At 47.8% G+C, this 22,448-nt stretch overlaps 1 protein-coding gene across 1 annotated transcript in view; it reads right to left on the reverse strand.

Moving 5' to 3' along the window:
* The window catches only part of LOC123990454 (protein phosphatase 1 regulatory subunit 14C-like), a 33,794-nt gene that overhangs the window by 1,980 nt on the left and 9,366 nt on the right, over nt 1-22,448 (reverse strand). The window contains exons 2-3 of the mRNA XM_046290996.1: nt 19,827-19,910; nt 14,940-14,972 (exon numbers count right to left, since the gene is read on the reverse strand). Coding sequence (XP_046146952.1) covers nt 14,940-14,972; nt 19,827-19,910 — 117 coding nt within the window. The remainder of the gene's footprint in view (nt 1-14,939; nt 14,973-19,826; nt 19,911-22,448) is intronic.

The raw sequence follows: 22,448 nt of genomic DNA on the forward strand, positions 1-22,448 counted from the left end.
GTGGATAGTCAGAATGGGGTGTCCTGGTGTCCTTTAGGGTGGATAGTCAGAATGGGGTGTCCTTTAGAGTGGACAGTCAGAATGGGGTGTCCTTTAAAGTGGACAGTCAGAATGGGGTGTCCTTTAGAGGGGACAGTCAGAATGGGGTATCCTGGTGTCCTCTAGAATTGACAGTCAGAATGGGGTGTGCTGGTGTTCTCTAGAATTGATAGTCAGAATGGGGTGTCCTTTAGAGTGGACAGCCAGAATGAGGTGTCCTTTAGGGTGGACAGTCAGAATGGGGTGTCCTTTAGAGTGGACAGTCAGAATGGGGTGTCCTGGTGTCTTTTAGGGTGGACAGTCAGAATGGGGTGTCCTGGTGTCCCCTAGAGGGGACAGTCAGAATGGGGTGTCCTTTAGAGTGGACAGTCAGAATGGGGTATCCTGGTGTCCTCTAGAATTGACAGTCAGAATGGGGTGTGCTGGTGTTCTCTAGAATTGATAGTCAGAATGGGGTGTCCTTTAGAGTGGACAGCCAGAATGAGGTGTCCTTTAGGGTGGACAGTCAGAATGGGGTGTCCTTTAGAGTGGACAGTCAGAATGGGGTGTCCTGGTGTCTTTTAGGGTGGACAGTCAGAATGGGGTGTCCTGGTGTCCCCTAGAGGGGACAGTCAGAATGGGGTGTCCTTTAGAGTGGACAGTCAGAATGGGGTATCCTGGTGTCCTCTAGAATTGACAGTCAGAATGGGGTGTCCTGGTGTCCTTTAGAGTGGACAGTCAGAATGGCGTGTCCTTTAGAGTGGACAGTCAGATTGGGGTGTCCTTTAGAGGGGACAGTCAGAATGGGGTGTCCTTTAGAGTGGACAGTCAGAATGGGGTGTCCTTTAGAGTGGACAGTCAGAATGGGGTGTCCTTTAGAGTGGACAGTCATAATGGGGTGTCCTGGTGTCCTTTAGAGTGGATAGTCAGAATGGGGTGTCCTGGTGTCCTTTAGATTTGACAGTCAGAATTGGGTGTCCTGGTGTCCTTTAGAGTGGACAGTCAGAATGGGGTGACCTTTAGAGTGGACAGTCAGAATGGGGTGTCCTTTAGGGTGGACAGTCAGAATGGGGTGTCCTTTAGGGTGGACAGTCAGAATGGGGGTATCCTTTAGGGTGGACAGTCAGAATGGGGTGTCCTTTAGGGTGGACAGTCAGAATGGGGTGTCCTTTAGGGTGGACAGTCAGAATGGGGTGTCCTTTAGAGTGGACAGTCAGAATGGGGTGTCCTTTAGAGTGGACAGTCAGAATGGGGTGTCCTTTAGAGTGGACAGTCAGAATGGGGTGTCCTTTAGAGTGGACAGTCAGAATGGGGTGTCCTTTAGAGTGGACAGTCAGAATGGGGTGTCCTGGTGTCCTTTAGATTGGACAGTCAGAATGGGGTGTCCTGGTGTCCTTTAGAGTGGACAGTCAGAATGGGGTGTCCTTTAGAGTGGACAGTCAGAATGGGGTGTCCTTTAGAGTGGACAGTCAGAATGGGATGTCCTTTAGAGTGGACAGTCATAATGGGGTGTCCTGGTGTCCTTTAGAGTGGACAGTCAGTATGGGGTGTCCTTTAGAGTGGACAGTCAGAATGGGGTGTCCTTTAGGGTGGACAGTCAGAATGGGGTGTCCTTTAGAGTGGACAGTCAGAATGGGGTGTCCTGGTGTCTTTTAGAGTGGATAGTCAGAATGGGGTGTCCTGGTGTCCTTTAGATTTGACAGTCAGAATTGGGTGTCCTGGTGTCCTTTAGAGTGGACAGTCAGAATGGGGTGACCTTTAGAGTGGACAGTCAGAATGGGGTGTCCTTTAGGGTGGACAGTCAGAATGGGGTGTCCTTTAGGGTGGACAGTCAGAATGGGGGTATCCTTTAGGGTGGACAGTCAGAATGGGGTGTCCTTTAGAGTGGACAGTCAGAATGGGGTGTCCTTTAGGGTGGACAGTCAGAATGGGGTGTCCTTTAGAGTGGACAGTCAGAATGGGGTGTCCTTTAGAGTGGACAGTCAGAATGGGGTGTCCTTTAGAGTGGACAGTCAGAATGGGGTGTCCTTTAGAGTGGACAGTCAGCATGGGGTGTCCTGGTGTCCTTTAGATTGGACAGTCAGAATGGGGTGTCCTGGTGTCCTTTAGAGTGGACAGTCAGAATGGGGTGTCCTTTAGAGTGGACAGTCAGAATGGGGTGTCCTTTAGAGTGGACAGTCAGAATGGGGTGTCCTTTAAAGTGGACAGTCAGAATGGGGTGTCCTTTAGAGGGGACAGTCAGAATGGGGTGTCCTGGTGTCCTTTAGAGTGGACAGTCAGAATGGGGCGTCCTTTAGAGTGGACAGTCAGAATGGGGTATCCTGGTGTCCTCTAGAATTGACAGTCAGAATGGGGTGTCCTTTAGAGTGGACAGTCAGAATGGGGTGTCCTTTAGAGTGGACAGTCAGAATGGGGTATCCTGGTGTCCTCTAGAATTGACAGTCAGAATGGGGTGTCCTTTAGAGTGGACAGTCAGAATGGGATGTCCTTTAGAGTGGACAGTCATAATGGGGTGTCCTGGTGTCCTTTAGAGTGGACAGTCAGTATGGGGTGTCCTTTAGAGTGGACAGTCAGAATGGGGTGTCCTTTAGGGTGGACAGTCAGAATGGGGTGTCCTTTAGAGTGGACAGTCAGAATGGGGTGTCCTGGTGTCTTTAAGGGTGGACAGTCAGAATGGGGTGTCCTGGTGTCCTTTAGAGGGGACAGTCAGAATGGGGTGTCCTTTAGAGTGGACAGTCAGAATGGGGTATCCTGGTGTCCTCTAGAATTGACAGTCAGAATGGGGTGTGCTGGTGTCCTCTAGAATTGATAGTCAGAATGGGGTGTCCTTTAGAGTGGACAGTCAGAATGGGGTGTCCTTTAGAGTGGACAGTCAGAATGGGGTGTCCTTTAGAGTGGACAGTCAGATTGGGGTGTCCTTTAGAGGGGACAGTCAGAATGGGGTGTCCTTTAGAGTGGACAGTCAGAATGGGGTGTCCTTTAGAGTGGACAGTCATAATGGGGTGTCCTGGTGTCCTTTAGAGTGGATAGTCAGAATGGGGTGTCCTGGTGTCCTTTAGATTTGACAGTCAGAATTGGGTGTCCTGGTGTCCTTTAGAGTGGACAGTCAGAATGGGGTGACCTTTAGAGTGGACAGTCAGAATGGGGTGACCTTTAGAGTGGACAGTCAGAATGGGGTGTCCTTTAGGATGGACAGTCAGAATGGGGGTATCCTTTAGGGTGGACAGTCAGAATGGGGTGTCCTTTAGAGTGGACAGTCAGAATGGGGTGTCCTTTAGAGGGGACAGTCAGAATGGGGTGTCCTTTAGAGGGGACAGTCAGAATGGGGTGTCCTGGTGTTCTTTAGAGTGGACAGTCAGAATGGGGTGTCCTTTAGAGTGGACAGTCAGAATGGGGTGTCCTTTAGGTTGGACAGTCAGAATGGGGTGTCCTGGTGTCCTTTAGAGTGGACAGTCAGAATGGGGTGTCCTTTAGGGTGGACAGTCAGAATGGGGTGTCCTTTAGGGTGGACAGTCAGAATGGGGTGTCCTGGTGTCCTTTAGGGTGGACAGTCAGAATGGGGTGTCCAGGTGTCCATTAGAGTGGACAGTCAGAATGGGGTGTCCTGGTGTCCTTTAGAGGGGACAGTCAGAATGGGGTGTCCTTTAGAGTGGACAGTCAGAATGGGGTGTCCTTTAGAGGGGACAGTCAGAATGGGGTGTCCTTTAGAGGGGACAGTCAGAATGGGGTGTCCTGGTGTTCTTTAGAGTGGACAGTCAGAATGGGGTGTCCTTTAGAGTGGACAGTCAGAATGGGGTGTCCTTTAGGTTGGACAGTCAGAATGGGGTGTCCTGGTGTCCTTTAGAGTGGACAGTCAGAATGGGGTGTCCTTTAGGGTGGACAGTCAGAATGGGGTGTCCTTTAGGGTGGACAGTCAGAATGGGGTGTCCTGGTGTCCTTTAGGGTGGACAGTCAGAATGGGGTGTCCAGGTGTCCATTAGAGTGGACAGTCAGAATGGGGTGTCCTGGTGTCCTTTAGAGTGGACAGTCAGAATGGGGTGTCCTTTAGAATGGACAGACGGAATGGGGTGTCCTTTAGAGTGGAAAGTCAGAATGGGGTGTCCATTAGAGTGGACAGTCAGAATGGGGTGTCCATTAGAGTGGACAGTCAGAATGGGGTGTCCTGGTGTCCTTTAGAGGGGACAGTCAGAATGGGGTGTCCTTTAGAGGGGACAGTCAGAATGGGGTGTCCTTTAGAGTGGACAGTCAGAATGGGGTGTCCTTTAGAGTGGACAGTCAGAATGGGGTGTCCTGTTGTCCTTTAGAGGGGACAGTCAGAATGAGGTGTCCTTTAGAGTGGACAGTCAGAATGGGGTGTCCTGGTGTCCTTTAGAGTGGACAGTCAGAATGAGGTGTCTTGGTGTCCTTTAGAGTGGACAGTCAGAATGAGGTGTCCTGGTGTCCTTTAGAGTGGACAGTCAGAATGGGGTGTCCTTTAGAGTGGACAGTCAGAATGGGGTGTCCTTTAGGGTGGACAGTCAGAATGGGGTGTCCTGGTGTCCTTTAGAGTGGACAGTCAGAATGGGGTGTCCTTTAGAGGGGACAGTCAGAATGGGGTGTCCTGGTGTCCTTTAGAGTGGACAGTCAGAATGGGTGTCCTTTAGAGTGGACAGTCAGAATGGGGTGTCCTGGTGTCCTTTAGAGTGGACAGTCAGAATGGGGTGTCCTGGTGTCCTTTATAGTGGACAGTCAGAATGGGGTGTCCATTAGAGGGGACAGTCAGAATGGGATGTCCTTTAGAGGGGACAGTCAGAATGGGGTGTCCTTTAGAGGGGACAGTCAGAATGGGGTGTCCTTTAGAGGGGACAGTCAGAGTTGGGTGTCCTGGTGTCCTTTAGAGTGGACAGTCAGAATGGGGTGTCCTGGTGTCCATTAGAGTGGACAGTCAGAATGGGGTGTCCTTTAGAGGGGACAATCAGAATGGGATGTCCTTTAGAGTGGACAGTCAGAATGGGGTGTCCTTTAGAGGGGACAGTCAGAATGGGGTGTCCTGGTGTCCTTTAGAGGGGACAGTCAGAATGGGGTGTCCTGGTGTCCTTTAGATGGGACAGTCAGAATGGGGTGTCCTGGTGTCCTTTAGAAGGGACAGTCAGAATGGGGTGTCCTGGTGTCCTTTAGAGGGGACAGTCAGAATTTGGTGTCCTGGTGTCCTTTAGAGTGGACAGTCAGAATGGGGTGTCCTTTAGAGGGGACAGTCAGAATGGGGTGTCCTTTAGAATGGACAGTCAGAATGGGGTGTCCTTTAGAGGGGACAGTCAGAATGGGGTGTCCTTTAGAGCGGACAGTCAGAATGGGGTGTCCTTTAGAGCGGACAGTCAGAATGGGGTGTCCTTTAGAGGGGACAGTCAGAATGGGGTGTCCTTTAGAGGGGACAGTCAGAATGGGGTGTCCTGGTGTCCTTTAGAGGGGACAGTCAGAATGGGGTGTCCTTTAGAGTGGACAGTCAGAATGGGGTGTCCTTTAGAGTGGACAGTCAGAATGGGGTGTCCTGGTGTCCTTTAGAGGGGACAGTCAGAATGGGGTGTCCTTTAGAGGGGACAGTCAGAATGGGGTGTCCTTTAGAGTGGACAGTCAGAATGGGGTGTCCTTTAGAGTGGACAGTCAGAATGGGGTGTCCTTTAGAATGGACAGACAGAATGGGGTGTCCTGGTGTCCTTTAGAGGGGACAGTCAGAATGGGGTGTCCTTTAGAGGGGACAGTCAGAATGGGGTGTCCTGGTGTCCTTTAGAGGGGACAGTCAGAATGGGGTGTCCTTTAGAGGGGACAGTCAGAATGGGGTGTCCTTTAGAGGGGACAGTCAGAATGGGGTGTCCTTTAGAGGGGACAGTCAGAATTGGGTGTCCTGGTGTCCTTTAGAGGGGACAGTCAGAATGGGGTGTCCTGGTGTCCTTTAGAGGGGACAGTCCGAATGGGGTGTCCTTTAGAGGGGACAGTCAGAATGGGGTGTCCTGGTGTCCTTTAGAGGGGACAGTCAGAATGGGGTGTCCTTTAGAGTGGACAGTCAGAATGTGGTGTCCTTTAGAGTGGACAGTCAGAATGGGGTGTCCTTTAGAATGGACAGTCAGAATGGGGTGTCCTTTAGAATGGACAGTCAGAATGGGGTGTGCTTTAGAGGGGACAGTCAGAATGGGGTGTCCTTTAGAGGGGACAGTCAGAATGGGGTGTCCTGGTGTCCTTTAGAGGGGACAGTCAGAATGGGGTGTCCTTTAGAGTGGACAGTCAGAATGTGGTGTCCTTTAGAGTGGACAGTCAGAATGGGGTGTCCTTTAGAGGGGACAGTCAGAATGGGGTGTCCTTTAGAGGGGACAGTCAGAATGGGGTGTCCTTTAGAGTGGACAGTCAGAATGGGGTGTCCTTTAGAGGGGACAGTCAGAATGGGGTGTCCTTTAGAGTGGACAGTCAGAATGGGGTGTCCTTTAGAGTGGACAGTCAGAATGGGGTGTCCTTTAGAGGGGACAGTCAGAATGGGGTGTCCTTTAGAATGGACAGTCAGAATGGGGTGTCCTTTAGAGTGGACAGTCAGAATGGGGTGTGCTTTAGAATGGACAGTCAGAATGGGGTGTCCTTTAGAATGGACAGACGGAATGGGGTGTCCTTTAGAGTGGAAAGTCAGAATGGGGTGTCCATTAGAGTGGACAGTCAGAATGGGGTGTCCATTAGAGTGGACAGTCAGAATGGGGTGTCCTGGTGTCCTTTAGAGGGGACAGTCAGAATGGGGTGTCCTTTAGAGGGGACAGTCAGAATGGGGTGTCCATTAGAGTGGACAGTCAGAATGGGGTGTCCAGGTGTCCATTAGAGTGGACAGTCAGAATGGGGTGTCCTGGTGTCCTTTAGAGTGGACAGTCAGAATGGGGTGTCCTGGTGTCCTTTAGAGTGGACAGTCAGAATGGGGTGTCCTTTAGAATGGACAGACGGAATGGGGTGTCCTTTAGAGTGGAAAGTCAGAATGGGGTGTCCATTAGAGTGGACAGTCAGAATGGGGTGTCCATTAGAGTGGACAGTCAGAATGGGGTGTCCTGGTGTCCTTTAGAGGGGACAGTCAGAATGGGGTGTCCTTTAGAGGGGACAGTCAGAATGGGGTGTCCTTTAGAGTGGACAGTCAGAATGGGGTGTCCTTTAGAGTGGACAGTCAGAATGGGGTGTCCTGTTGTCCTTTAGAGGGGACAGTCAGAATGAGGTGTCCTTTAGAGTGGACAGTCAGAATGGGGTGTCCTGGTGTCCTTTAGAGTGGACAGTCAGAATGAGGTGTCTTGGTGTCCTTTAGAGTGGACAGTCAGAATGAGGTGTCCTGGTGTCCTTTAGAGTGGACAGTCAGAATGGGGTGTCCTTTAGAGTGGACAGTCAGAATGGGGTGTCCTTTAGGGTGGACAGTCAGAATGGGGTGTCCTGGTGTCCTTTAGAGTGGACAGTCAGAATGGGGTGTCCTTTAGAGGGGACAGTCAGAATGGGGTGTCCTGGTGTCCTTTAGAGTGGACAGTCAGAATGGGGTGTCCTTTAGAGTGGACAGTCAGAATGGGGTGTCCTGGTGTCCTTTAGAGTGGACAGTCAGAATGGGGTGTCCTGGTGTCCTTTATAGTGGACAGTCAGAATGGGGTGTCCATTAGAGGGGACAGTCAGAATGGGATGTCCTTTAGAGGGGACAGTCAGAATGGGGTGTCCTTTAGAGGGGACAGTCAGAATGGGGTGTCCTTTAGAGGGGACAGTCAGAGTTGGGTGTCCTGGTGTCCTTTAGAGTGGACAGTCAGAATGGGGTGTCCTGGTGTCCATTAGAGTGGACAGTCAGAATGGGGTGTCCTTTAGAGGGGACAATCAGAATGGGATGTCCTTTAGAGTGGACAGTCAGAATGGGGTGTCCTTTAGAGGGGACAGTCAGAATGGGGTGTCCTGGTGTCCTTTAGAGGGGACAGTCAGAATGGGGTGTCCTGGTGTCCTTTAGATGGGACAGTCAGAATGGGGTGTCCTGGTGTCCTTTAGAAGGGACAGTCAGAATGGGGTGTCCTGGTGTCCTTTAGAGGGGACAGTCAGAATTTGGTGTCCTGGTGTCCTTTAGAGTGGACAGTCAGAATGGGGTGTCCTTTAGAGGGGACAGTCAGAATGGGGTGTCCTTTAGAATGGACAGTCAGAATGGGGTGTCCTTTAGAGGGGACAGTCAGAATGGGGTGTCCTTTAGAGCGGACAGTCAGAATGGGGTGTCCTTTAGAGCGGACAGTCAGAATGGGGTGTCCTTTAGAGGGGACAGTCAGAATGGGGTGTCCTTTAGAGGGGACAGTCAGAATGGGGTGTCCTGGTGTCCTTTAGAGGGGACAGTCAGAATGGGGTGTCCTTTAGAGTGGACAGTCAGAATGGGGTGTCCTTTAGAGTGGACAGTCAGAATGGGGTGTCCTGGTGTCCTTTAGAGGGGACAGTCAGAATGGGGTGTCCTTTAGAGGGGACAGTCAGAATGGGGTGTCCTTTAGAGTGGACAGTCAGAATGGGGTGTCCTTTAGAGTGGACAGTCAGAATGGGGTGTCCTTTAGAATGGACAGACAGAATGGGGTGTCCTGGTGTCCTTTAGAGGGGACAGTCAGAATGGGGTGTCCTTTAGAGGGGACAGTCAGAATGGGGTGTCCTGGTGTCCTTTAGAGGGGACAGTCAGAATGGGGTGTCCTTTAGAGGGGACAGTCAGAATGGGGTGTCCTTTAGAGGGGACAGTCAGAATGGGGTGTCCTTTAGAGGGGACAGTCAGAATTGGGTGTCCTGGTGTCCTTTAGAGGGGACAGTCAGAATGGGGTGTCCTGGTGTCCTTTAGAGTGGACAGTCAGAATGGGGTGTCCTTTAGAGGGGACAGTCAGAATGGGGTGTCCTTTAGAGGGGACAGTCAGAATGGGGTGTCCTGGTTTCCTTTAGAGGGGACAGTCAGAATGGGGTGTCCTTTAGAGTGGACAGTCAGAATGTGGTGTCCTTTAGAGGGGACAGTCAGAATGGGGTGTCCTTTAGAGGGGACAGTCAGAATGGGGTGTCCTTTAGAGGGGACAGTCAGAATGGGGTGTCCTTTAGAGTGGACAGTCAGAATGGGGTGTCCTGGTGTCCTTTAGAGGGGACAGTCCAAATGGGGTGTCCTTTAGAGGGGACAGTCAGAATGGGGTGTCCTGGTGTCCTTTAGAGGGGACAGTCAGAATGGGGTGTCCTTTAGAGTGGACAGTCAGAATGTGGTGTCCTTTAGAGTGGACAGTCAGAATGGGGTGTCCTTTAGAATGGACAGTCAGAATGGGGTGTCCTTTAGAATGGACAGTCAGAATGGGGTGTGCTTTAGAGGGGACAGTCAGAATGGGGTGTCCTTTAGAGGGGACAGTCAGAATGGGGTGTCCTGGTGTCCTTTAGAGGGGACAGTCAGAATGGGGTGTCCTTTAGAGTGGACAGTCAGAATGTGGTGTCCTTTAGAGTGGACAGTCAGAATGGGGTGTCCTTTAGAGGGACAGTCAGAATGGGGTGTCCTTTAGAGGGGACAGTCAGAATGGGGTGTCCTTTAGAGTGGACAGTCAGAATGGGGTGTCCTTTAGAGGGGACAGTCAGAATGGGGTGTCCTTTAGAGTGGACAGTCAGAATGGGGTGTCCTTTAGAGTGGACAGTCAGAATGGGGTGTCCTTTAGAGTGGACAGTCAGAATGGGGTGTCCTGGTGTCCTTTAGAATGGACAGTCAGAATGGGGTGTCCTTTAGAGTGGACAGTCAGAATGGGGTGTGCTTTAGAATGGACAGTCAGAATGGGGTGTCCTTTAGAATGGACAGTCAGAATGGGGTGTGCTTTAGAGGGGACAGTCAGAATGGGGTGTCCTTTAGAGGGGACAGTCAGAATGGGGTGTCCTTTAGAGGGGACAGTCAGAATGGGGTGTCCTTTAGAGTGGACAGTCAGAATGTGGTGTCCTTTAGAGTGGACAGTCAGAATGGGGTGTCCTTTAGAGGGGACAGTCAGAATGGGGTGTCCTTTAGAGGGGACAGTCAGAATGGGGTGTCCTTTAGAGTGGACAGTCAGAATGGGGTGTCCTTTAGAGGGGACAGTCAGAATGGGGTGTCCTTTAGAGTGGACAGTCAGAATGGGGTGTCCTTTAGAATGGACAGTCAGAATGGGGTGTCCTTTAGAGGGGACAGTCAGAATGGGGTGTCCTGGTGTCCTTTAGAGGGGACAGTCAGAATGGGGTGTCCTGGTGTCCTTTAGAGTGGACAGTCAGAATGGGGTGTCCTTTAGAGGGGACAGTCAGAATGGGGTGTCCTTTAGAGGGGACAGTCAGGATGGGGTGTCCTGGTGTCCTTTAGAGGGGACAGTCCGAATGGGGTGTCCTTTAGAGGGGACAGTCAGAATGGGGTGTCCTTTAGAGGGGACAGTCAGAATGGGGTGTCCTTTAGAGTGGACAGTCAGAATTGGGTGTCCTTTAGAGGGGACAGTCAGAATGGGGTGTCCTGGTGTCCTTTAGAAGGGACAGTCAGAATGGGGTGTCCTGGTGTCCTTTAGAGGGGACAGTCAGAATGGGGTGTCCTGGTGTCCTTTAGAGGGGACAGTCAGAATGGGGTGTCCTGGTGTCCTTTAGAGGGGACAGTCAGAATGGGGTTTCCTTTAGAGGGGACAGTCAGAATGGGGTGTCCTTTAGAGGGGACAGTCAGAATGGGGTGTCCTTTAGAGTGGACAGTCAGAATGGGGTATCCTGGTGTCCTCTAGAATTGACAGTCAGAATGGGGTGTCCTTTAGAGGGGACAGTCAGAATGGGGTGTCCTTTAGAGGGGATAGTCAGAATGGGGTGTCCTTTAGAGTGGACAGTCAGAATGGGGTGTCCTGGTGTCCTTTAGAGGGGACAGTCCGAATGGGGTGTCCTTTAGAGGGGACAGTCAGAATGGGGTGTCCTGGTGTCCTTTAGAGGGGACAGTCAGAATGGGGTGTCCTTTAGAGTGGACAGTCAGAATGGGGTGTCCTTTAGAGGGGACAGTCAGAATGGGGTGTCCTTTAGAGGGGACAGTCAGAATGGGGTGTCCTTTAGAGTGGACAGTCAGAATGGGGTGTCCTTTAGAGTGGACAGTCAGAATGGGGTGTCCTTTAGAGGGGACAGTCAGAATGGGGTGTCCTTTAGAATGGACAGTCAGAATGGGGTGTCCTTTAGAGGGGACAGTCAGAATGGGGTGTCCTTTAGAGTGGACAGTCAGAATGGGGTGTCCTGGTGTCCTTTAGAGGGGACAGTCCGAATGGGGTGTCCTTTAGAGGGGACAGTCAGAATGGAGTGTCCTGGTGTCCTTTAGAGTGGACAGTCAGAATGTGGTGTCCTTTAGAGTGGACAGTCAGAATGGGGTGTCCTTTAGAGGGGACAGTCAGAATGGGGTGTCCTTTAGAGGGGACAGTCAGAATGGGGTGTCCTTTAGAGTGGACAGTCAGAATGGGGTGTCCTTTAGAGGGGACAGTCAGAATGGGGTGTCCTTTAGAATGGACAGTCAGAATGGGGTGTCCTTTAGAGTGGACAGTCAGAATGGGGTGTCCTTTAGAGTGGACAGTCAGAATGGGGTGTCCTTTAGAATGGACAGTCAGAATGGGGTGTCCTTTAGAGGGGACAGTCAGAATGGGGTGTCCTGGTGTCCTTTAGAGGGGACAGTCAGAATGGGGTGTCCTGGTGTCCTTTAGAGGGGACAGTCAGAATGGGGTGTCCTGGTGTCCTTTAGAGTGGACAGTCAGAATGGGGTGTCCTTTAGAGGGGACAGTCAGAATGGGGTGTCCTGGTGTCCTTTAGAGGGGACAGTCCGAATGGGGTGTCCTTTAGAGGGGACAGTCAGAATGGGGTGTCCTTTAGAGGGGACAGTCAGAATGGGGTGTCCTTTAGAGGGGACAGTCAGAATGGGGTGTCCTTTAGAGTGGACAGTCAGAATGGGGTGTCCTTTAGAGGGGACAGTCAGAATGGGGTGTCCTTTAGAATGGACAGTCAGAATGGGGTGTCCTTTAGAGTGGACAGTCAGAATGGGGTGTCCTTTAGAGTGGACAGTCAGAATGGGGTGTCCTTTAGAATGGACAGTCAGAATGGGGTGTCCTTTAGAGGGGACAGTCAGAATGGGGTGTCCTGGTGTCCTTTAGAGGGGACAGTCAGAATGGGGTGTCCTGGTGTCCTTTAGAGTGGACAGTCAGAATGGGGTGTCCTTTAGAGGGGACAGTCAGAATGGGGTGTCCTGGTGTCCTTTAGAGGGGACAGTCCGAATGGGGTGTCCTTTAGAGGGGACAGTCAGAATGGGGTGTCCTTTAGAGGGGACAGTCAGAATGGGGTGTCCTGGTGTCCTTTAGAGGGGACAGTCAGAATGGGGTGTCCTGGTGTCCTTTAGAGGGGACAGTCAGAATGGGGTGTCCTTTAGAGGGGAAGTCAGAATGGGGTGTCCTTTAGAGGGGACAGTCAGAATGGGGTGTCCTGGTGTCCTTTAGAGTGGGCAGTCAGAATGGGGTGTCCTTTAGAGGGGACAGTCAGAATGGTGTGTCCTTTAGAGGGGACAGTCAGAATGGGGTGTCCTGGTGTCCTTTAGAGTGGACAGTCAGAATGGGGTGTCCTTTAGAGTGGACAGTCAGAATGGGGTGTCCTTTAGAGTGGACAGTCAGAATGGGGTGTCCTGGTGTCCTTTAGAGGGGACAGTCAGAATGGGGTGTCCTGGTGTCCTTTAGAGGGGACAGACAGAATGGGGTGTCCTGGTGTCCTTTAGAGGGGACAGTCAGAATGGGGTGTCCTGGTGTCCTTTAGAGGGGACAGTCAGAATGGGGTGTCCTTTAGAGTGGACAGTCAGAATGGGGTGTCCTTTAGAGGGGACAGTCAGAATGGGGTGTCCTTTAGAGTGGACAGTCAGAATGGGGTGTCCTTTAGAGGGGACAGTCAGAATGGGGTGTCCTTTAGAATGGACAGTCAGAATGGGGTGTCCTTTAGAATGGACAGTCAGAATGGGGTGTGCTTTAGAGGGGACAGTCAGAATGGGGTGTCCTTTAGAGGGGACAGTCAGAATGGGGTGTCCTGGTGTCCTTTAGAGGGGACAGTCAGAATGGGGTGTCCTTTAGAGTGGACAGTCAGAATGTGGTGTCCTTTAGAGTGGACAGTCAGAATGGGGTGTCCTTTAGAGGGGACAGTCAGAATGGGGTGTCCTGGTGTCCTTTAGAGGGGACAGTCAGAATGGGGTGTCCTTTAGAGGGGACGGTCAGAATGGGGTGTCCTTTAGAGGGGACAGACAGAATGGGGTGTCCTGGTGTCCTTTAGAGGGGACGGTCAGAATGGGGTGTCCTTTAGAGGGGACAGACAGAATGGGGTGTCCTGGTGTCCTTTAGAGGGGACAGTCAGAATGGGGTGTCCTGGTGTCCTTTAGAGGGGACAGACAGAATGGGGTGTCCTGGTGTCCTTTAGAGGGGACAGTCAGAATGGGGTGTCCTGGTGTCCTTTAGAGGGGACAGTCAGAATGGGGTGTCCTTTAGAGTGGACAGTCAGAATGGGGTGTCCTTTAGAGGGGACAGTCAGAATGGGGTGTCCTTTAGAGTGGACAGTCAGAATGGGGTGTCCTTTAGAGTGGACAGTCAGAATGGGGTGTCCTTTAGAGGGGACAGTCAGAATGGGGTGTCCTTTAGAGGGGACAGTCAGAATGGGGTGTCCTGGTGTCCTTTAGAGTGGACAGACAGAATGGGGTGTCCTGGTGTCCTTTAGAGGGGACAGTCAGAATGGGGTGTCCTTTAGAGGGGACGGTCAGAATGGGGTGTCCTTTAGAGGGGACAGACAGAATGGGGTGTCCTGGTGTCCTTTAGAGGGGACAGTCAGAATGGGGTGTCCTTTAGAGGGGACAGACAGAATGGGGTGTCCTGGTGTCCTTTAGAGGGGACAGTCAGAATGGGGTGTTCTGGTGTCCTTTAGAGGGGACAGTCAGAATGGGGTGTCCTTTAGAGTGGACAGTCAGAATGGGGTGTCCTTTAGAGTGGACAGTCAGAATGGGGTGTCCTTTAGAGGGGACAGTCAGAATGGGGTGTCCTGGTGTCCTTTAGAGGGGACAGTCAGAATGGGGTGTCCTTTAGAGGGGACGGTCAGAATGGGGTGTCCTTTAGAGGGGACAGACAGAATGGGGTGTCCTGGTGTCCTTTAGAGGGGACGGTCAGAATGGGGTGTCCTTTAGAGGGGACAGACAGAATGGGGTGTCCTGGTGTCCTTTAGAGGGGACAGTCAGAATGGGGTGTCCTGGTGTCCTTTAGAGGGGACAGACAGAATGGGGTGTCCTGGTGTCCTTTAGAGGGGACAGTCAGAATGGGGTGTCCTGGTGTCCTTTAGAGGGGACAGTCAGAATGGGGTGTCCTTTAGAGTGGACAGTCAGAATGGGGTGTCCTTTAGAGGGGACAGTCAGAATGGGGTGTCCTTTAGAGTGGACAGTCAGAATGGGGTGTCCTTTAGAGGGGACAGTCAGAATGGGGTGTCCTTTAGAGGGGACAGTCAGAATGGGGTGTCCTGGTGTCCTTTAGAGTGGACAGTAGGTGTGTTCTCCTTTTCACAAAACAGCTTAACCCCTGTTCCACCCAAACACTCACCACCTAAACACACACAAGTCAACTGAGAGATTAACTCACGCTCAGTGTGAGTGTTTTGAGGTTATGAACGTACAGAGAGACGGTAGGTTCAGTGTGTGTGCGTTATCCATTCAGCATTTGTGTGTATTCAGGTCAGCAGAGAGAGAGGCTGTGTCTGGTTGCCTGTGCGTTGAGCCCGACATCCACCCCCTCCAGTAGCCACCCCCTCCAGACCCTCAGGGTGCCGTCCTAGCGAATCCAAAAACCAACCAACCATTCAGCCATCATGCGCCATCGACAGCTTTCCATGGGAATTAATGGATAACGTCAGTGCTATCAGGAATACACAGGGTCCCTACTCACCTCCGTGGGTTTATAGCAGTCTATTAAGGATTCCTAGAGAGACAGAGACAGTGAGACACAGACACAGAGACAAAGAGAGACAGACACACAGAGAGAGAGAGAGAGAGAGAGAGAGAGAGAGAGAGAGAGAGAGAGAGAGAGAGAGAGAGAGAGAGAGAGAGAGAGAGAGAGAGAGAGAGAGAGAGAGACAGAGAGAGAGAGAGAGAGAGAGACACAGAGAGAGAAAGGGAGGGAGAGAGAGATGTAGATCGTTTACAACGTAAGTGATTTAACATTCCATATCAATAAAGTTTATTGAACTAAATAGAGACCCGAGATATTAAGCACAACTGTATATAAACAGCCAGGCACCAAGAGAGCCAGCAAATTACTATAAGTTAGTATAATGTTGTTTAAGAAGTATTATGAAGGTCTAGTGAGATATAGATGGAGGTTTAATATCCTGACCTAGTGAGATATACATGGAGGAGGTTTAATATCCTGACCTAGTGAGATATACATGGAGGAGGTTTAATATCCTGACCTAGTGAGATATACATGGAGGAGGTTTAATATCCTGACCTAGTGAGATATAGATGGAGGTTTAATACCCTGACCTAGTGAGATATACATGGAGGAGGTTTAATATCCTGACCTAGTGAGATATACATGGAGGAGGTTTAATATCCTGACCTAGTGAGATATACATGGAGGAGGTTTAATATCCTGACCTAGTGAGATATAGATGGAGGTTTAATATCCTGACCTAGTGAGATATACATGGAGGAGGTTTAATATCCTGACCTAGTGAGATATACATGGAGGAGGTTTAATATCCTGACCTAGTGAGATATACATGGAGGAGGTTTAATATCCTGACCTAGTGAGATATACATGGAGGAGGTTTAATATCCTGACCTAGTGAGATATACATGGAGGAGGTTTAATACCCTGACCTAGTGAGATATACATGGAGGAGGTTTAATATCCTGACCTAGTGAGATATACATGGAGGAGATTTAATATCCTGACCTAGTGAGATATACATGGAGGAGGTTTAATATTCTGATCTAGCCTGGTGCAGGTCTACAATTTTAGTTTCTGGTGTCCTTTGACAGCTCTTTTGTCTTGGCCATAGTGGAGTTTGGAGTGTGACTGTTTGAGGTTGTGGACAGGTGTCTTTTATACTGATACCAAGTTCAAACAGGTAACGAGTGGAGGACAGAGAAGCCTCTTAAAGAAGTTACAGGTCTGTGAGAGCCAGAAATCTGCTTGTTTGTAGGTGACCAAATACTTATTTTCCACCATAATTTGCAAATAAATTCATTAAAAATCCTACAATGTGATTTTCTGGATTTCTTTTCTCATTTTGTCTGTCATAGTTGAAGTGTACCTATGATGAAAATTACAAGCCTCTCTCGTCTTTTTAAGTGGGAGAACTTGCACAATTGATGGCTGACTAAATACTTTTTTGACCCACTGTATATATATATATATATATATATATATATATATATATATATATATATATATGTGTGTGTGTTTTTTAGTATCAGTCAAAAGTTTGAACACACCTACTCATTCCTGAGTTTTCCTTTAATTTTACAATTTCCTACATTGTAGAATGATAGTGAAGACATGAAAACTATGAAAATAACACAATATGGAATCATGTAGCAACCAAAAATTAAAAATTAAAATTACATTAATTACAATTAAAAAATACAATTTATATCTGAGATTCCTAAAAGTAGCCTCTTTTAGGAATCTCAAATATAAAATGTATTTTTTAATTGTAATTAATGTAAGATAGCTTTGCATACTCTTGGCATTCTCTCAACCAGTTTCCTGAGGTAGTCACCTGGAATGCATTTCAATTAACAGATGTGCTTTGTTAAAAGTTAATTTGTGGAATTTCTTGTCCTATTTGGTAAAAGACCAAGTCCATATTATGTCAAGAACAGCTCAAATTAGCAGAGAGAAACTTCATTCCATAATTACTTCAAGACATGAAGGTCAGTCAATTTCAAGAACTTTGAAAGTTTCTTCAAATGCAGTCGCAAAAACCATCAAGAGCTATGATGAAACTGGCTCTTGTGAGGACCGCCACAAAAATGAAATACCCAGAGTTCCCTATGCTGCAGCACAAATAAAAGCTACACGAGTTCAAGAAACAGACACATCTCAACATCAACTGTTCAGAGGAGACTGTGTAAATCAGGCATTTAATGGTTGAATTGCTGCAAAGAAACCACTACTAAAGGACACCAATAAGAAGAAGAGACTTGCTTGGGCCAAGAAACACAAGCAATGGACATTAGACCAGTGGAAATCTGTCCTTTGTTCTGATGAGACCAAATTGGAGATTTTTGGTTCCAACCACTGTGTCTTTGTGAGACATGGTGTGGGTGAACGGATGATCTCCGCATGTGTATTTCCCACCGTGAAGCATGGAGGAGGAGGTGTTATGGTGTGGGGGTGCTTTACTGGTGACAATGTCTGGGGTGTATTTTGAACGCATGCTACCACAGCATTCTACAGTGATATGCCAGCCCATCTGGTTTGCGCTTAGTGGGGACAATGACCCAACACACCTCCAGGCTGTGTAAGGGCTATTTGACCAAGAAGGAGAGTGATGGAGTGCTGCATCAGACGACCTGGCCTCCACAATCACCAGACCTCAACCCAACTGAGATGGTTTGGGATGAGTCGGAACGCAGAGTGAAGGAAAAGCAGCCAACATGAGCTCAGCATATATAGGAACTCGTTCAAGACTGTTGGAAAAGCATTCCAGGTGAAGCTGGTTGAGAGAATGCCAAGAATGTGCAAAGCTGTGGGGTGACTTTACCTTCATTAATCTGATGACTGTTATTCAATTAATCCACTAGCTAGGTTTAACTGACTTCATTTAATCCACTAACTAGGTTTAATGTTACCCGATTAAAATAATAATGTAATCATGCAGAGGTTGTGTTAGGGATGATGCGAATTTTCGCAGCTTTTTGTAAAAATCGCGCAACATTTCAACGTCCTGCTACTCATGCCAGGAATATAGTATATGCATATGATAAGTATGTGTGTATAGAAAACACTCTGAAGTCTCTCAAACTGGTTAAATCGTGTCTGTGGCTATAACAGAATGTGTTTAGGAGTAAAAATCCCAGGGAAAACTGTTCACCAAAAACACAAAAAAAATATTCATCCGCCAGTCAATGCATTGTCTAAGGCGACAGAAAAAAAACGAGGATTCCATTACATTGCCTACAGCTTCCACACGATGTCGCCAGTACTGGCATTTTATGGCTGCTTTATCCTTGGTTAGATGACGTATAGGCACTTCCTGTCTTGGGGCTCACCGCAGGATGTTATGAAAGTGAAAACATGGACGATGATTTCAAGACTTGCTGCTATCGAATACACATCGCCCCGTGATCAATCTGATAGATTATTAACGTTTATTAATACCTAAAGTTGGTTTAGAAAAATAGTTTGAAGTGATTTGTAAAAGTTTATAGGCAACTTTTGTCATTTTAAAAAGTTACGTTGCGTCTTGTAAAGCGGAATTTTCCTGGATCAGACCGGTCTTCATGAAATGACATTTTGGGTATACAATGACGGATTTAATCGGGAAAAAGACCCAATTGTGATGTTTATGGGACATATAGGAGTGCCAACAGAGAAGCTCATCAAAGGTAATGAATGTTTTATATTTTATTTCTGCGTTTTGTGTAGCGCCGGCTACCGCAAAATCTGTTGTTTAGGTGACTTCTGGTATTTTGGGTGGTGCATGCTATCAGATAATAGCTTCTCATGCTTTCGCCGAAAAGCATTTTACAAATCTGACTTGGTGGCTAGATTCACAACGAGTGTAGCTTTAATTCAGTACCTTGCATGTGTGTTTTAATGAAAGTTTGAGTTTTATCGAAAACTATAGGTGGCGCTCTGAAATTTCCGCTGATTGATGTTCCTGCACTGGGATTACATTCTGCGTCATCCCTACCATCTCTTGAATTAAACTCTATAAAAAGGTATCTATTATATACATTAATAAACCGTCATCTTATTAATCATAATCTCTTATCATATCATCATTCTGAACAGTCGTAACCTCGTGCATCTGCAAAAACCCTAGCCTTGCTCATGATTCAGTACTACACCAATTGGTTTAACAACTGATTTACTAGCTAACTAAATAATAACATAGAATAACACTTAATACATGACACAAAGGTCCCTAGTGGACTGACAAAATATAATGGCTTGTTACAACATAGATGGAGGGGGGGGATTCACTTATCGTCGAGACATTTCAGAATTATTGTCACAGTAACGGAAGTAGTTTCCCCATGAACCCCCGGCTGTTTGGAGTAAGAAATCATGAATGCTTTTACATGTGAAATGCCTTCGATCGTCATCTATCTCCGTCGAAACCTCTTCTTGGAAAGTATTTTGGTTGAGTCACCTGTAGGCTCTGATTGTCCAGAAGAGGTCACAATGTTCATCTTAGTTGTCTGGTCTCCAGTGAGTGTCCATTCCTCAGAACAGCTACTTAACGTCCTCTCTCCACCTCGGGTAGATAGTCAAAGTTCCAAACCACTTTACACACACAGCTGCAGACTGGCAGTGTCTTGCTCTGGAAGGTGAGTTAATTTCTTCACCTTGTGTTGAGGTTGGTTTCAACCATTTCAAACGTACATCGCTCACGTTTCCTTGTCTAATTATTCTACAAACAGTGAAAAAATAAAGAAAGAAAAACCCTTGAATGAGAAGGTGTGTCCAAACTTTTGACTGTGTATATTTACAAAATAAATATATGGGGGGTTGGAAATGATGCAGAAAATTGCATCAGAATTAAAGCTGATCTACCCCCCCCCCTGCCCAAAATATTAATAAATATATACAATTTACCTGTAGTTTGACAGCTCTCTCATCTTCACTGTTGACTTCCAGCAGGTCATCAATATCTATCTCTACCTCCGGCATCTCCTCTTCCTGCAACACAACACAAGACACACACACACAGTCAGTGATACACACACCAGAAAGTATTACATATGGAGATCAAGCACGACAATGGGCTACAGGACGTCGTCACGGCATCTCCGTTCATTCACATTGTGTTTCTTGTCCATAGCTTCAGGTCTGCTCATACCAGAACCCCCACTGCCACCATGGGGTACTACTCTGTTCAAACCTTTGACATCAGACAACCGCTTGCCCACACCATCTGCCTGGGAACAGTTGAAACTGGGATTCATCCGTGAAGGGCACACTTCTCCAGTATGTGCAGAAATCCGTTGGTTGTGTAAACCCAGCTTGTTTTAGCTTGTTGTAGCCAGCCTGTTGCTAGCTAGCATCACTGGTAAATACATGGATGTAATGTTAGCTAGCAAGCTAAGGATGTTGGGTAATGCACTGATAAACACCATGCAGCTTGTCACTTATTTTAACAACCCATACTATTCTGTTCCATAACGACAGCCAGACAACAACCCATACTATTCTGTTCCATAACGACAGCCAGACAACAACCCATACTATTCTGTTCCATAAAGAAGACAGACAACAACCCATACTATTCTGTTCCATAACGACAGCCAGACAACAACCCATACTATTCTGTTCCATAACGACAGCCAGACAACAACCCATACTATTCTGTTCCATAACGACAGCCAGACAACAACCCATACTATTCTGTTCCATAATGACAGACAGACAACAACCCATACTATTCTGTTCCATAACGACAGCCAGACAACAACCCATACTATTCTGTTCCATAAAGAAGACAGACAACAACCCATACTATTCTGTTCCATAACGACAGCCAGACAACAACCCATACTATTCTGTTCCATAAAGAAGACAGACAACAACCCATACTATTCTGTTCCATAACGACAGCCAGACAACAACCCATACTATTCTGTTCCATAACGACAGCCAGACAACAACCCATACTATTCTGTTCCATAACGACAGCCAGACAACAACCCATACTATTCTGTTCCATAACGACAGCCAGACAACAACCCATACTATTCTGTTCCATAACGACAGCCAGACAACAACCCATACTATTCTGTTCCATAAAGAGGACAGACAGACAACAACCCATACTATTCTGTTCCATAAAGAGGACAGACAGACAGACAACAACCCATACTATTCTGTTCCATAAAGAAGTCAGACAGACAACCCATACTATTCTGTTCCATAAAGAAGACAGACAACAACCCATACTATTCTGTTCCATAAAGAGGACAGACAGACAACAACCCATACTATTCTGTTCCATAACGACAGCCAGACAACAACCCATACTATTCTGTTCCATAAAGAGGACAGACAGACAACAACCCATACTATTCTGTTCCATAAAGAGGACAGACAGACAACCCATACTATTCTGTTCCATAAAGAAGACAGACAACAACCCATACTATTCTGTTCCATAACGACAGCCAGACAACAACCCATACTATTCTGTTCCATAACGACAGCCAGACAACAACCCATACTATTCTGTTCCATAAAGAGGACAGCCAGACAACAACCCATACTATTCTGTTCCATAAAGAGGACAGACAGACAACAACCCATACTATTCTGTTCCATAAAGAAGTCAGACAGACAACCCATACTATTCTGTTCCATAAAGAAGACAGACAACAACCCATACTATTCTGTTCCATAAAGAGGACAGACAGACAACAACCCATACTATTCTGTTCCATAACGACAGCCAGACAACAACCCATACTATTCTGTTCCATAAAGAGGACAGACAGACAACAACCCATACTATTCTGTTCCATAAAGAGGACAGACAGACAACAACCCATACTATTCTGTTCCATAAAGAAGACAGACAGACAACCCATACTATTCTGTTCCATAAAGAAGACAGACAACAACCCATACTATTCTGTTCCATAAAGAAGTCAGACAACAACCCATACTATTCTGTTGCATAAAGAAGTCAGACAGACAACCCATACTATTCTGTTGCATAAAGAAGTCAGACAGACAACCCATACTATTCTGTTGCATAAAGAAGTCAGACAGACAACCCATACTATTCTGTTGCATAAAGAAGTCAGACAGACAACCCATACTATTCTATTCCATAAAGAAGTCAGGCAGAGTTGGTACCAATATTGAACTGGGTCATGATTCCTCACTGGCCACCTGGGAATATTTACAAACTATGTTTGCACATAATGATTTCATTGTGTATTACATCATATTCTTAGCTAGGAATATGACTATTAGCATCAGCCATAATTCATCAACGGCACCATACAGGGTTTGATGTGGAAGACATTTTGGCTCAGTGAAGAGGCACTCTTGGAGTTCTATATTTGTTTCAGTGAAGAGGAACGCTTGGAGTTCTATATTTGGTTCAGTGAAGAGGGACTCTTGGAGTTCTATATTTGGTTCAGTTCAGTGAAGAAGAACCCCTAGGGTATATGAAGCAAGCGATAGAATATTCTTGCAACCAAAACGGGTGCACGTACACAGTCC

Source organism: Oncorhynchus gorbuscha, linkage group LG12 (assembly GCF_021184085.1).
Source record: "Oncorhynchus gorbuscha isolate QuinsamMale2020 ecotype Even-year linkage group LG12, OgorEven_v1.0, whole genome shotgun sequence".
NCBI lineage: Eukaryota > Metazoa > Chordata > Actinopteri > Salmoniformes > Salmonidae > Oncorhynchus > Oncorhynchus gorbuscha.